We start from the raw sequence: 15237 nt of genomic DNA on the forward strand, positions 1-15237 counted from the left end.
ATACAGGAGTTCAGCCTGGGTTTATTCAGCTCATAAGAAGTGGAGATTAAATCTTCCAACCTCCCAGTCAGGAGGAAGATCTCCCTTCACAATGTGTTAGTAGGAACCATGTTCTGGATGTGTTGGACCTCTACACAGCTTCAGTAATGCAAAAATCCATCAAAAGCCCCACTTTCCTTCCCTGCCATGGTGGGCACCAAGGTAGCTGGACCTCTTGTTGGTGTTTTGGGGTGGGACTGGGGGAAAGGAACATCTTTCAGTAAAGATGGAAAACGAGCCTTTCTGTCAGTAGGTAGGAGGGGAATATTTTACTGGAGCAGCAGAGTTTGTGCATTGCCTGGGGAGAGTATTGTTCAGACAGGACCTTGGTTTCATTTTATTTTACCCCAGTAAAGAGAAGGCTCCTGCTATGGAAATCCACATCAACCTGCTCCAGGCATCAGGACGCTCAGGGACCACAGCAGATCCTGACCCTCAGTAAAGGGCAAAGCCCTGCTCAGTGCTATATGGGCTCATGTCACCGTCTGCCACCTTGGAATGTGTGTGATGGGTGATGCCCAAAGCCAACAGATGGGAGAAATAAACATGACAGAAATCCTGCAAGTCCCATTATGTCTTGTTCTGCTATGTCTGTTGGTCGTAAAAGCATCAGAGGGCGTCTCTGCCAAGACAGTGCTTGAACGCAGTGATATATCTTTTTTGTTCCCCCTGATGCTCATTAAAATGGGAATTTGCCGGCTGCTGCTGTATCCAGCCGAATGCGTGTGCTTCTTGGCTCCCAGCAAGGTCCTCGCTGCAGATACCGTGTGCTTTGGCAGCCGGGCCAGTCTGGGCTGCAGGATATTACGCCTGGCAGGGACACAAACCCCTTCCAGTTCCTGGAATTTGGATTGTCTCGCAGAGTGCTGATTAAGCAGTGCTTTCAATCTGCACCCAAGACAAAACCCTCGCCTTGCCTCCGCGCAGAGGCTCAGCTGCTGCGTGGCAGTGGGAGCTGGGGTGGGTTCACTCTCTGCGAGCCCCAGGGAGACAAAAACTCAAAAAAAAAAATTCCCAAATTCAAAGCTTTGCAGTTCACGGTGCTGGATGAGCGTTTGCTACTCAGGGCTCTGTCTTTTGTGAAATAAGAGATCATTAAAACCACTCTCTCCACAACACAGCCCTACTGCCCTTCCTACCTCACTGTGCACTTGGCAGCAGCTGCACCTCCCAGTCTGCCCAGTTGAGATCACTGCTGCATGTCCCCATCTGCCTTTTTAATCTGCTGGGAATGAAAGTGCCTTTACCAGTCTCACTAATGAGAGATTTGATCTCTGGAGCTGAGTGGAGGGAGGCAGCACCAGTGCCTGCCACCGTGGTGCAGCACAAAGGGCTATCCTGCTGCTAACCCCTGGAGCTGGCACTCCTGTCTTCATAGATAACATGAAATAGGGGTGTCTGCAGGACTGGTAAACTGTGGATGGCACTTTGCCCAGCACCTGTGGAGAGGTGGCTGGTGTTTTGGGGGGACCTGGTGCTGGAAGATGAGGCTGAGCTGGTTAGACCCCTACAACAGGCAATCTGGAAAATCAGAGAGCTCAAGGAGCCACCTTGACACCCCGGCATGCCCAGCACCAGCATGGCCCAGTCCCCCACAGGGTGCCCAGCCCTGCTGGTTCATGGGGTTCTGCTGCTTTCTGCACTGAGGGATTCCCTCCTGTGGTGCTGCAGTGGGGCCAGAGATGCCTCAGCTGCATTTTCCCAGTCTCCTCACAGGCACAACCATCATCTCACCTGCTGGGTGGGGAGTGGATGGAAATACCCCTAGAGAACATGTCTCAGCAGCTCCCCCAGGGTCCCCAACATCTTGAGTTGCTCTATGGTAGAGAGGATGCCAGGAAAAATATACAAAGGGGTCTCTTTTGTCAGAGGCTCCCAGCAGGGTGAGACTGTATTGATACAGCACATCAGCTCAGCACCTGGGCATTATTCCCTCTCCATGCTCAGGTCTGCACGTCCCTGAACTCCTGGTCAGCTTCTGTTGCACAGCAGGTCTCTGGGGCAGCTGGGTGCAGCCAGCCAGGCTCGGGACCTGCTGTCAGTCCCTGCACAGGCAGGAGTTATTCCTCAATTCTTGTCTCAGTCAAAGCTGTGGAGATGAGAAGCAGTGACTTGCTGCTGCTCTGGGACTGCCTTCTCCTCCCTGCACTCCATCTCTGTGCCCCTTGTCAGCTCAGAAGTGGGAGTTAGGGCTTGGTGCTCATCTTCATGCCTCTGAAGAGCCAAATCCTGGCTCCAAACCCACCTGTGGTGAACCCAAACCTGGTGAGGCATGGGGGCACCAGCACCTTGCTTACCTGGGACATTGTGGCATGGGAGGATGACAGCGAGTCCCACTGCAGCTTACACATGGCCACCACCTGTGCTGGCTCTAAGCATGGTGAGAGGAAGATGTGACAGGCATTGCCAACAGCCCCTCCAGCCAGCCATGTGTCCTTGTGGCCTGCAATAACTCAGTTGTCCCCTGGCATCATGACTGTGTGGGATGTTGTAGGGAAACACACTTAATGCTGCAGGACAGCCTATGGCTTTCAGATGCTACAGCCATTTCCCGTCCCTGGGGACAGACACACAGACACAGAGGAGGGAGCACAGCCCACTGTTTTCCCCTGAGATAACCCTGGTTGGGCACTGCCAGCCCGGGTCAGTGGTGGGGCCATGGGCAGAGTCCCTGTGGGCTGTGACAAGCCCCAGTCCTTTGGTTACACACGGATGGCAGCGCCCAGCCCAGCAAGTGGCTCCATCTATAATGGGGAGAGCTGCTGGCCCAGGCACACGTGTGGCCACCAGGTCCCCTCCCAGCCACCCCCATAAAGGGACATCTCTGCCATCTGCTCAGCTCTCACTGAAATGGGGTGACACTGGGACTCCTAGCAAGTGCCAGCCCTGCTGCTGCCTTGGTGGGACAAAACCCCCTCTGCATCCCTCACCGACCTGCATTCGCTTCCCTATCCACTGCTTCCAGCAAGATCCCAGCTAGGGAATGAACAGGAAATAGATGACTTTGGGAATCTCTCCCTGTAGGTAGCCTGAACAAATCCCCAGCCAGCAGCGAGGAGCAGCCCCTCTGCTCGCTGAGCCATCGAGCCGTGCGCTGCCCGCTCCCCCCGGCCCCGTGCGGGGCTCCGTGTGCCTGCGTGAGCCTGTGTGCGCGGAGGCATCCACCAGCCTATAAATCTCCTGGCAGGGCTCTTTCCAAACTTCAGGACATTCCCCGGGGGAAGAGTTAAGATGCAGCTTGTGCGTCAGCGGCCGCAGCGGGCTGCCCGCCGGGGCTGAGCCGAGCCTCCCGCATCTGCCCCAGCAGGTTGTTCCCGGAGGTCAATCCCGCCGGCTGCCGCCGCCACCGCCGGGCTCCGCTGCTCCTGGCTCAGTCTGCACGGTACGTAGTCGGGGGAACATCCTCCCGCTGCTCCGGGAAGGGCTGGCAGGGATGCTAGGAGGTGCATCGGCTGACAGATGAGGGGATGTTCCAGCGTTTTCCCTTTTTTTCCTTTTTTAATAGTCTGCTTTTGCGGTGACTATTTTTCTTTACCTGAGATAAGAGAGTCGTTAGGATTTCTCGACAATGCTTTTAAGTCTTGCCGTGTGCTTCTTTATCTGCGTGAGATTTCTTTTTGTGCTGGGGATTTATTCAACTCACCAAACTCCTGGGAAGTTACAGGGCAGGCGGCTGCAGTGACTCTCAGCATGCTCCTAACTATCCCCTGTCCCACAGGTATGTGCCATAAGTGAAAAAGTGGGGGAGACTTTCTACTGACTTCATCTTTTTTAAAAACAAACAAACAAGCAAACCAATTCACCAGGTATCTCTCTGACAGTCCTGGGGAATTTGCTGTGATAAATAAGGTTATTAAGGAGATTAATTTTAAATACTTATTTTGAAAATGAAAGAAGAAAATAAAATTCATTTCCACCTTATTTTGGGAAGTGGTGCTTGCATCATGTTTGCAATCCTGAGTGGTGTCTGTGTTGTGTTCTCTCCTAGATCTGCACACCAGCAGCAGGCACCGGCCATCCCCCTTGTCCTTGCTTGACTCCGTGCAGGAGCAGAAAGCTGCTGGCTGATCCCACCGGGAGGGCTGGCATGGCTGTGCTCCACCTGCACCTGTACCTCACGGCCTTGGGCTGCTGGGTGACAGAGCTGTCCAGCTCCTTCCTGCTGCCCAACGCCACCGAGCTGCTGTCCCCTCCCGAGGGCACGGCTGCCAGCCTGCTGTGGGGCGTGGGGATGCCCCGGAGCCGGCGGAAGAGATATCTCTCCCCCCACGACATGAGTGTGATTCTGGATTACCACAACCAAGTGCGGGCACAGGTGTCCCCACCCGCTGCCAACATGGAATATATGGTGAGTTGGGCTCCGGCAGGGCAGTTTTGGGTCCACAGGTGCAGTGGGCTCGAGGGGCTCACCTGTGATGTGGGAGCCCCAGCCTGGTAGGGATGTCAGGGTGCTGGCACCATTCCTGGATGAACATGTGCCCTGGGGGATGTTTTATGTCCCAGAGGCAGAGCAGACCCATGCAGACTCTGTGCAAGAGGGATGCAGTCCCAGCAGGAAGATGTTTCCTCATGGAGGCAGGTTTAGGATCTGTGGTCCTGTGTCTGGGATATCTGGGAGGTTGCTGGCTGTGGGGTGGCAGGATCCATCCAGCTGAGCTGCAGAGGTAGCACTAGGGAAAGGGAGGTGGCTACAAGCCTGAAAGGTCCCAACCTAAAGCCAAGGTGGGAGCCTCTCCCCTAACTGCATTTGGGACAGATGACTCCATCACAATCTCCAGGGTCCCTTTTGAGTGTTCCAAGTGGTGCCAGGTCCCAGAAGAAATGTGCAGGAGTGGGTCAAAGACTCCAGACAAGGGTCATCCTGGGCAGAGCCTTCCCCAGGTTGTGTCCACTCTGCCTGGAGCTCCTAACCGAGCCCTAAAGGGAGGAGAAATGGGGAGCCACCAAGAGGAGGAATTTCCAGCCTACACAGTGGGACCCTGAGGACAGGATGTGCTACATGCTGCTCTGCTCCCAGGAAGGGACCAGGGCTCTGAGGGAGCAGCTGGGTGGCCCCTGCATGTGGTTTGGGAGAAGCACACAGAAGCTCAGCTTGCTGGGTACCAGAGCAGGTCAGACATGCCCGGGAGCATCCTGAACAGCTTCTTGCTTGGCCTAAATTCCTGCCTTCCAAAATAACTCACACAAGCATCTCCCCAAAGCAGTTCAGGATGGGTGAGGAAGCTTTAAATAATGCATGAAGGAAGCAGCTGTGCTCACCGGTCAGTCTGTGGCCAGGGCTGAGCTGAGGGCTGGGACAGCTGTGAACTGCAGCAGCAGCACAGGGCTGCAGGGTTTCACCCCTGTGCTCAACTCTGCCTTCTGCAGGAGCTCATTCCTGGAGGGAATCACACACACAGGGCTTGCAGTTGTGTGTCCAAGAGCTGTGGTGGCAGCTGGGGAGGTCCATTGCTCCTGGACATGCTGCTGTGCTTCCTTCCCCCAGGCGTTTTCTAGCCTCATGCATGAGACACATTTTTTGGACACTCATGGGTGCTCAGAAAGCTCCCTGAGCACAAGGGAGCAGGTTTCTCCTCTTCCCTCCTCTGGCAAGCAAAAGTCCCTGCCCACCCTTTTCCTTTCCCCTGGCCAGGTGTGGGATGAGCGGCTGGCCAGGGCAGCAGAGGCATGGGCTGCGCGCTGCCTGTGGGACCACGGGCCCCCCGAGCTGATGAAGTATGTGGGACAGAACCTCTCCATCCAGTCAGGCAGGTGAGTGACCTGTGGACAGAGTGAGATCCTGGGAATCCCCCACACCCCACAATGCTGGAGGAGCAGCAGCAGCAGCCCCTCAGTCAAAGAGCAGAAAGGCTCTGAGCTAGCACTGCATGGCAGTGAGATAGAGCTGAGAGACACATCAAGCCCCTCAGGGTGGAGGAGGACAGCCCAGCTCTTGCAGAAGGGTAAAAACAAAAAAGCAGAGGTGCCTCCTGCTCATTTGGGAAGTATGCCATTACTCCCCTCTGTGCTGGGCACATGGGCCAGAGGATATGGGTCCTGGATCTCCTCCACATGGCTGAGCCCTCAGGTGCTTCTGGTCTTCTGCCTTGAGCATAAGTGGGCTTGGCACAAGGATGTCACTGTCCCCCTTTTCCCAGGGATGCTTGGTCCCAACGGGCCCTGGCTCCAGACTCTTCTCTGATTCCTCAATGTGGAGCCTTCCCCTCCTCTCCTTTGCCCATGACCTCTGATATGGAGGAGGTCCACCTTACCTGTAGCTGTTTGCAGGTACCGCTCCGTCATGGACATGGTGAAATCCTGGCACCAGGAGAAGCAGCACTACTCCTTCCCCCACCCCCGCGAGTGCAACCCCCGCTGCCCCTCTAAATGCAGTGGCTCTGTCTGCAGCCACTACACACAGGTGAGCACAGCACTCCCCCCAGGACCCAGCTGCACAGGGGAGTCCTTGTGCAACTCACAGCCCTTCTCCCAGCAGCAGATGGGATCCAGGATCAGGCAGCAGTCCTGGCAGCTGGCAGTGTGTCTGTTAGAGAGATGCAGGTGATGCCCTTCCACCCTGGGCCTTTCCAGCATTTGGGCTGTTGCAGGAATGTCCCAGGGGCTCACAACTCACTGAGGAGCAGCTGGGACCTTCTGGCCAGTTGACAAGAGGTTTCCATATTTAAAAAAAAAAATTTCCCCTCCTTTTCCCTTTTTCTCCTCACTGCACCTCTGGCAACTTAAAGGTGGTGAAGAGGAAAAAAAAGGTGCTTTTTACTTTAGCCAAGCATGAATCCTCTCCTCTGTGATGGAACAGCTTTATAGCACCCAGCTGCATCCAGCTCCCCAGGAATGCAGCCCCTTCATACCCTGGCACAACCCCAGACAGCCTGGCCAGCACAGAGTGGAAAACTCCTCTGCTTCTCTGCCTGGTAGCAGAGCTGTGCCAACCCCTAATTACCTCCTCTTCATGGCTCCAGCCTTTACCTGAGCACCTGCATCCCCATGTGGCTCATCCATGGGGATACTCAGGGATGCTCTGGGTTGCATAAGGACAATATACACTTTTAATGGAAGTAATTCAACTTGTAGAGGCTTTAGGAGGAGCTTCTGTCTCTGCCTGAAGTCCCTGTGTGGAGGGTAAACTGCTGGCTGTGATTCAGGGTGAGGTTTGGGAGCTAATTTGTGTAAATTGGAGCAGTGACCCCAACTCTGCTGCTCATGAATGTGAGCTTGGCAAGGCAATTCCTTGCAGGGCAGTGCAGGTTGCAGGCAGGAGAGGGAGAGCAAAGAGTCACCCTCTGGTAACAAAGCCCTGCCCATGATGGGACATCTTTCAGCCAAAGAAGTTGGGGAAGCTGGGATACAATTCCCCAGTGGGACAGAGCCCTGCACTGGTGTCCCAGTGCAATCAGCTGTGGGATGTCTGGGTGGATGGACACTGACGGTGTCTGTTCTGTGTCCTGGTGCAGATGGTATGGGCAACCTCCAGCCGCCTGGGCTGTGCCCTGGGCACCTGTGCCAACGTGCAGGTGTGGGGCAGCACATGGCGTCACGCCATCCTCCTCGTCTGCAACTACGCCATCAAGTAAGTGACTGGAGGTGAGCCCCCCGTGCCATCCTCCCTCCTCACACCAGTGTCAGCAGTGAGGTGATGATGCTCAGAGGTGACACCCTCCTCTCTTTTTAGGGGCAACTGGCTGGGAGAAGCACCCTACAAGGTGGGGCGGCCGTGCTCAGCCTGCCCTCCCACCTACGGCGGGGGCTGCTCCAACAACATGTGCTTCACCGGCGTCAAATCCAACCAAGTCAGCTGGTTCTAGGGCTGCAGCCCCAGGAGGAGCCCTGGGAATGGAGATGGGGTGAACAAGAATTATTTATAACACTGACCCCCCAGCGCCCAGCTGTCCAACCTGCTTTATCCCTAGTGCCGTGTAGGAAACTGCTTTTCTAACACACCTCTCTAGCAGTGTTGTCTGGCTGCTTCCCACTTTGGGGGAACTAGGGACAGTTCAGGTCCCTATTTTCTGAAATAGGGATGGTTTAGGGGTGGAAGGAGGGAGTCGGGCTGGCTGGCATGGTCCCTTCTCTGCAGACTCAGGGGGCTTTCCCCACTGCCCCCACCGGTGCTGAGGCAGAGGCTGGTGTAAGTGAATACCAAGATGTTCCCCTCGTGGTGAGCAGCTGGAGAAGTGGGGAGCCCCACAGCTGCTTCATGGCAGCCCCTCTGACCTTGGGGCCCCCAGTTCTGAGCCCCCCAATAAAGCAGCCTGGAGACCCCCATGTTTGTGTTGGTCCTCCCTCACTTGCAGCCTGAAGTCTCGGGGCAAAATCAAGCCAGTGCCTTTGCTCTGGTTTTGGGGGTGCAAAAGCCCGTGGTGGGGCCACGGGCTATGGGCACAGGAGATGCCTGGGCGCTTTGCTCCATCGTGTGGGAGAAGCCAGCACTGCTGGGACACAGGGTGAGGACGACATTGAAAGGCCACAAACTCCCTGTTCCACCCAGGCTGTCCCACACAATTCCACTGCTCTACCTCACCTCAGTGCCACTGAGCACTCTGTTATCCACATCCCCTCCCTCTCTAGGACCTCTCAGCACTCAGCAAACTCAGGGTCTCCAAATTCCAAGACCTTGAATTTGAGCATCCAGCTGTGGATTCCTGTGCTTCAGCCCTCTGCATCCAGCAGCACTCTCCCCACTGCATGCTCCCTTGGGATGTGCTTTTCCATTCAGAGGAGCAGATAGCCCAAATTTTGCCCGCTCAGGGCTGTGGGGTTTCAATAGCTGAGGTGCTAGAGACTGGAAAGGAGCTGTCTGTGCATCCTCCAGCCTGGCCTCTTTCTGAGATGTACAGGAGATATGGAAGGCTCTGCACTGATGGATGATCACTTTTTCAGCTCTAGCTCTGCATTCCCCATATACATGGTGTCCTCTCAGCAACACTTCTTGCACATTGCCCTGCTGGCCTCAGCACAGGCCCTGGCAGCCTGGACTGCTGTCACAGAGCACCGGTGGCACAGAGGCTGCCACAGCCTCATGGGGAGGTTGGGGACCCCATCTGAACACCTGCAAGGCTGAGGACCCGTCTGCCACCATGAGGTCCTGGGTGCTGCAGTCCCAGAGGGAGCCCAGATGTCCATCAGTGGCTGTGGCACCTTGTGAATACCCATAATCTGGGGAGCAGAGAGAGACAGGGAGGAGCTGCAAGCATCCTGTGCCCAGCCCTGTGCTCAGGGTATCACCCTGCATCCCACCACAGCATCCCTGCAGCTCCCCATTCCCACGCAACTCCTCCAGTCTGGCACCGGGCAGACAAGCCCTGACTCAATGGCCAGGGCATTTTGACCCTTGTGCTGCAGCCAGGCTCTGTTCTGCCCTTGCCAGTCCCCACACTTGTCCCACAGCCCCCCATGCTGCTGTACACAGCCTCAGACGTGGTTTTCCCACCGTGAGTGGGTGATGGCACAAAACCCGGCGGCACCTGGGGCGCTGCAGAGCTGGATCCGACTGCCCCGACTCCTCCTGGCCAGAGGTGAACCCCAGCCCAGCGGCTGCCCCGGCCTTGACACCATCTGGAAGCGGGAGCCCCAAAAGAGTCTAGTAAAAGCCGTGTTTGAGTTTCTAGCTTGGCAGCAGTTACTATAGCTACAGCAACGGCACCTTGCAGATTGGTTTCCATAAGAGCTTGGTTACTATTTAACATCTCCACCCACATTAGCCCTGATTAAGCGAATCAATAAGATAACAGGAGAGGCAGGTTTCCTCGCCCTGCCTCTCCGCGCTCCCTCCTGCCTTCACCTAGTTCCTTAGTGAGAGACATTTTTATTTATTTATTTAGATTTCTTTTTTATTCCTCTACTTCCTCTGGTTTTCGCCCCAAGTCCCCATAGCAGTAGCCGGCGAGACATGGTCAATGTTAGCACCCAGCTAAGCGCTAAGATGGAGGCTCCATATGGTGAGTACAGCGTTCCCATCGCCCGCGCTGCCGCCCCGGCGTCGCTCGCGGGAAGCGGGGCTGGGAGCGGGCAGCAGCCCCCAGCCCCACACCCCAGCCCCGCCGCGCTGCCCGCTCCCCACTGGCTCAGGCACCTGCACAGGCTGGAGATGGAGGCAGGAGAAGGGTTCTGATTGATTTGGATATGGTGTAAATCCATCTGTGTGTGCGTTTTCTGCCTTTCACTCTGCTTGACCCGAAGAAGAAGGCACGTGCCCGAGGGAGCAGAGAGGCCCCACGTGCTGGCAGAGGGGCTGCTGCTGCTGCTGGGCTCGCAGCACAAGTGGCAGCAGCTTAGAGGAGGTGACGTGCTGCCTCAGGACACGCAGCCAGCCCCGATGCACAGGCTGCAGGTGGCCCGTGGCACGCCCGGGCTGCGTGAATGGGCACAGCGGGCACCTGGCAGCGCCGTGCTCCTGCCGAGGGCCAGCGTTATGGCTGGGCAGGTTTCCCAGCAGGGAGTGTAGTGCCTGGACAAACGGCAGCCTCCAGCCTCTGCGGGGCAGAGCATCAGGTGGCACAATGCTGCCTGGGCACCTGGCCACAGCGAGATGCCCGCCAGGCCTCTGTCCGTGCTCCTGGCATGGCACAGTGGGCAGCAGCCCGGAGCAGTGCCGTGCTGGGCTCCTTGGCTGTGCCAGACACCAACAGCCAACAAATGCAGGTGGGCACCAGGGGACAGGTGCCCTGCCTGGGCTGATATCAGGCCCCTGTTTTCCTCAGGATGGGTCAACTGTGCCTGTGTTGCAGCATCCCCACACAGCTGGTTAGGTCCTGTGTGTTCTGTGAACCCTGGTAACCTGGGCATGGCCAGGGTGTGGAGTGAGGTCCCAGCAGTTGAGGTCTCTCAGTTACAAGGTTCTCCATCAGATCCTCATGGCTCTTCATCACTCTCAAGGGCTCTCCATCACTTCCCTTGGTTTTCCATCATACTTCTGGGGCTCTCCATCATATTACCTTGCCTTTCCTCACTCTCTTTTTTCATGTCCTGCTCCTCTTCTCTTTTACAAGAGTGCAGCCCCTGCCCAGCCCACCTTCCAGCCACCATGTGTGCAGACCCAGGTCCCAGGAGGGCTTGTGGGACTCCCAGGCCACCTCCTTGCACTTTGCTCATGGCCTCTCTTTGGGTGGTTGTTTCCCTTGCTCCACGCCTGGAGCCTCCCATGGGTGTCACCTTCAGCCCTAACCCACCCCTGTGGTGGCATTCGTACTGCCTTGTGCCTCCTTGCCCCAGCCTCCAGCCCTTCAGTACTCTGCAGGTCACTTTATTTTGGGTCGCATCGCCCTGTGGTGAGCCATGGTCAGCATTTCAGTGGGTCCACGACCTATGGTGATGGAACCATGTAGGAATTGTATAGGATCTGCAGTAGTGTCACTGGGCTGGGCTGGAGCTGGCAGCTGTCATCAAGCAGTTATTGGAAGGAGTTTTAGCCTGTTTTTATCAGGTTGCTCAAATGTGCATCCCAGGCCTGCAGGAGCCAGGTCTCTGGAGGAGCTCTGTTCACACCTGCCTCTGAGCTGCAGGAGCCACAAGCAGGAATATGCCCAGAAAAATGTCCAGCTTTTGGTCTGTTTAGTGCAGGTTGTGGCTTTGTGTCCAGCTGGTGTTGCTTGGACAACATGCAAGGAGCCAGGTGGTGAAGGACACGGGTGAGCCAGTGGAATGAAGGCTTGATGCCTCTGAGATGTGCAGAGAGTCAGATCCTGGAGCAAAGGCTGGCCCAGAAGTAGCCAGTGCTCAGCATCATGCAGGCTGAAGCCCCAGCTGCTGGTGGGAGATGGCTTCGTACCCACCCAGCTCACAGGGACTGACTTGGACCTCATTTGCAGGAGAAGGGGAGACTCGTGGGATGTTCCCATCAGTGTGGGAGACACAGTGGTACAGGGTGGCTGAGTCTGACTGTCCCACATCCAGGGTGCCTGCATCCAGTTTTGCCCCAGGGTGCAAAGCCAGCCTCATTTCTGCAGTGAACAACTGGCTTTGCCTGACACATGCAATGCAAGGAGCTGAACAAGGTCTTTAATCACTTAGGATGAAGTTATTTCTCCCACTTGCAGCTGGCTCTAATGTGAGCAAGCTATGTGCCAGCCCTGGCACATCAGCAACCTTAAGAACAGGCAGGCAAACATTTCTGACATTAATTTTGTCCTGATTTTTTAAATATTTTTTTATTAACTTAATATTTTTATTTATTTAAAAAAAATTCAGTCTGAGGGTCAGTGACTGAGCCACATGCTGAGCTTGGGCAAGTGCAGGCAGAGCTGGGTGCTGCCGGGTGGATGGGGAGGAATCACTGCCCATCCCACTTGCAGCCGCTCTCCCCATCTGCTCCCATGGCCGAACAAAAGCAGGCTCTGGCCAGCACCCGCTGCAAGCCTGGGGCCAGGCAAGGGGGGAGAGGAATAATAAGAATAAAAAAGGCAAGAAGGGCCTCGCAGACTAAAGCAAGAGGAAGCTCAGAGTGTTGGCAGAAGGAGGGGAGTCCTCATAAATAAAACGGGTGAAAAAGTTATCCAAATAGAGGTGAGGAAGGGCTGGTGGGATGGGGGACTGGGCAGTGCCTGGCTGCCCTGGCAGATCTGTGGGGCTGGGTTGGGGCTGGGCAGCAGAGTGCAGCTGGGATGCATCATTCTGCAGATGGCAAAGTGGTGGGCAAATCCTTCCTAGGGTCAACAGGAAGTTTATTCCCTTGCAAAGCAATGGTGGAGCTCACACAGCAGTGGTGGTGCTGAGCCCCAGCCATGCCCTCTGTGATGCCCTTGCAGCCAGCAGCTCCCAGTGCTCAAGAGGACAGGCCATGGAGCTGGCATGTCTAGCAGAAGCACACCAGGGTGCTCCAGAGGAGCCTTCAGCCTTGCAGGAGTCTCACAGTAATTTTTAGTTTCCTTTGAAAGATTGAAAGATTTTTCTGATTTTCCCTTCCCCATCCTGTTTAGGAACTTCAGGATTTCAGCATCCATCTGAAGCCAGGGATATATCCTAATGGGGAAGCTTGGCACTGGCATTCAGCCTCGGAACAGTGAGCAGGTCTGGCCCTCTCTTGGCAGTGGTGGCATCAATAAGAGCAGAGAGTGGGGCATCCCCCCACTGCAGTTACTGCAACCCTCCCCATCCATCCCTGCCCCAGACTGTCACCAGCATTTCCCATAAACCACACCCTGGGGGCACTTATTTCCCTCCCATCAGACTTGTGCCTCGTGTAAAGGACTTGGAGGATGCCCTGCCAGTCAGTGACAATGGTAGCCTGTCCCCAGCACCCTGCTTGGGTCCCTGGGAGAGAAGAGAGTGATGCTGCAGCTCCGGAGAGATGTGGAGTTGGAAGCGCGTCCAAAATACTCACCAGCAGCTGCTGAGGACAGGCTGTGAGCTGGAAAGGGTTCCACTGTACTAAATCCCTACAGGAAGCTGCAAACTGGTGTGTGAGAAGGTAGAGAACGGAGAGGGGGCAAAGGGACCATCTCCTCCTAGGCAGCGAGGAGGGGTCTAGCCCCTTGATCGACCTTTACACTCCTGATCAGACTTGGGCGCAATTTGGGCAATTGGTCTCAATCCCTGTGCAGACAGCACTACTGCTTCATATTCTGGCATCTCCTCAGAGCCAGGGATTCCCAGAGCCAGTGGTTACAGCAGGGAGCAGCGCATGATCAGGGCTGGCCCTGATCAGTAAAGCAGCTTTGGAAAAGAGCTCAAAAATGTGAGACGTCATTGCTGCTCAGGAGCTCTGGTCAGATGTGGGGAATAGTTTCAGCTGAGAAACGTAAGAGGAGGCTGATTTTCTGATTATTTTTACTTTTCACTCCCAAATGGATAGAATTTTTTACAGGTTTCCTCTTGATATGACCTGAATTGAGCTTTTCCTCCTCAATTGCTCATGTCAGCTGCTCTTTAATTCATCTGTTTACTCCTTGTTCTCTGTGTCCATGGTCTGGCAGCCATCAGAGACCAATGGGTGTTAGGACATCTGGCACAGCCCCCTTCCTTGTCCCCACTCCAGTCATCCCTGTCAGCTGTAGGGGTGGCTCCAACACTGGTGCTGGCAAGGTCAGCACTTCCAGTGCCTCAGCAGGGTACTGCTGCAGCCAGCAATAAACACAGGTGTTTGCTAGGATGCAAAACGGACAATCACTGTGTTAGCACCTTGGCCTGATCCCAAGAGCTGTTTGCTGGTGCTTGCTGAAGGTTTCCTTGGGGAAGAGCTGGGGATGCTGCTCAGTGTCACGGGGTGTCTGCACTTACCCACAGGGCTGTGACTTCTCCCACTTCATTCCAGCCATTTATGGGGCCAGCAGCACACCCTCAACTTCGGCTTTGCTTGAAACACAACGGTATTTTTATAGGGGGAGTGAGCCCAGAGGGTTGCTGTCAGCAGGAAATGATTTCCAGCTCTGGAAGGTGAGAAGCAAGAGGCTTAGGAAGGCTTGAGAAGTGTCTGAGAGGTGTTCTGAGCTTGGCGGGGCAGGTGTAGGTCTGCCAGTCATGCTCTGTTAGTCATCTGCTGACATTTCTTAAATGGCATTAAAAAATGTTTACTTAGCAAGAGTGCAAAGGGGTGGTGAGTGATGGTGGTCCCAGAGACAGCAAGGGCTGGATGAATTTCTTTTACATGCAGCAGTATTTGCAGCAGGACCAGGGCCAGCACTGGGGGACAGGGCAGCACACAGGGCAGAGCCAAGGGGTACATCAGGGGATGCCTGCAAGTATCTCTGCTGGCAGGTTTGGGGTTAGAACAGGGCAAAGACTGCAAAAAAACATCCATGACTGTTTGTGTTCAGGCTCTTTCTCTGTTTGCTTTCCTCAAATATCCAAGCAAACAAGGCTCCTGGCAGAAATGTATGTGGAAATGGCAAATGTTGCAGAATTTTCACAGAAGGCAAATTTCAAGGTAGCAGTTGTATGGTGAACTGGGGGCTGATGGCTCTGCTCTCCTGCCCTGGGCAGAGGCACCAGGGCTTCTGAGCAAAGCTGGATCCCAGAAGCAATTATTCCCAGGATCAGCTCCTGCCCAAGCTTCTGCCTGAGCATCAGCAGAGATTACTCAGCAAATCCTGTCAGGAAATACATGTCTCAAAAAATACAGGTAGGCTCCTGATGCTGCACCAAAGGTGTGGGAGGAGCAGTTCCATGCAGAGCAAGTGGATATGGAAATGCATCAGCAGTCAAGGAGTGAACAGACCCTGTTCAAAAAGCCAAAGGGTCTGCAAGGCCGGACCTGACTTTCTGTCC

At 55.2% G+C, this 15237-nt stretch overlaps 2 protein-coding genes across 2 annotated transcripts in view; both read left to right on the top strand.

Moving 5' to 3' along the window:
* Nucleotides 1-4051: 4051 nt before the first annotated feature.
* Nucleotides 4052-7841, top strand: R3HDML (R3H domain containing like). Its single transcript, XM_085079231.1, has 5 exons — nucleotides 4052-4387; nucleotides 5672-5790; nucleotides 6307-6439; nucleotides 7491-7606; nucleotides 7709-7841. The coding sequence occupies exons 1-5, from the start codon at nucleotides 4127-4129 to the stop codon at nucleotides 7839-7841; spliced, it is 762 nt and encodes a 253-aa protein (XP_084935357.1). The 5' UTR covers nucleotides 4052-4126.
* Nucleotides 7842-9782: 1941 nt separating this feature from the next.
* HNF4A (hepatocyte nuclear factor 4 alpha) overlaps nucleotides 9783-15237 on the top strand; it is a 35645-nt gene continuing 30190 nt past the window's right edge. Inside the window, exon 1 of the mRNA XM_085079432.1 lies at nucleotides 9783-9974. Coding sequence (XP_084935558.1) covers nucleotides 9926-9974 — 49 coding nt within the window. The 5' untranslated portion in view covers nucleotides 9783-9925. The remainder of the gene's footprint in view (nucleotides 9975-15237) is intronic.

Source organism: Lichenostomus cassidix, chromosome 20 (genome assembly GCF_008360975.1).
Source record: "Lichenostomus cassidix isolate B80296 chromosome 20, HeHo_3.0, whole genome shotgun sequence".
NCBI lineage: Eukaryota > Metazoa > Chordata > Aves > Passeriformes > Meliphagidae > Lichenostomus > Lichenostomus cassidix.

Bases quoted from the DNA above. Each gene is read 5' to 3' on its own strand.
- R3HDML (XM_085079231.1), top strand. From the start codon at position 4,127: ATGGCTGTGCTCCACCTGCACCTGTACCTCACGGCCTTGGGCTGCTGG. The intron at 5,791-6,306 runs GTGAGTGACCTG...AGCTGTTTGCAG, and splicing joins CTCTCCATCCAGTCAGGCAG to GTACCGCTCCGTCATGGACA. The intron at 7,607-7,708 runs GTAAGTGACTGG...CTCTCTTTTTAG, and splicing joins GTCTGCAACTACGCCATCAA to GGGCAACTGGCTGGGAGAAG.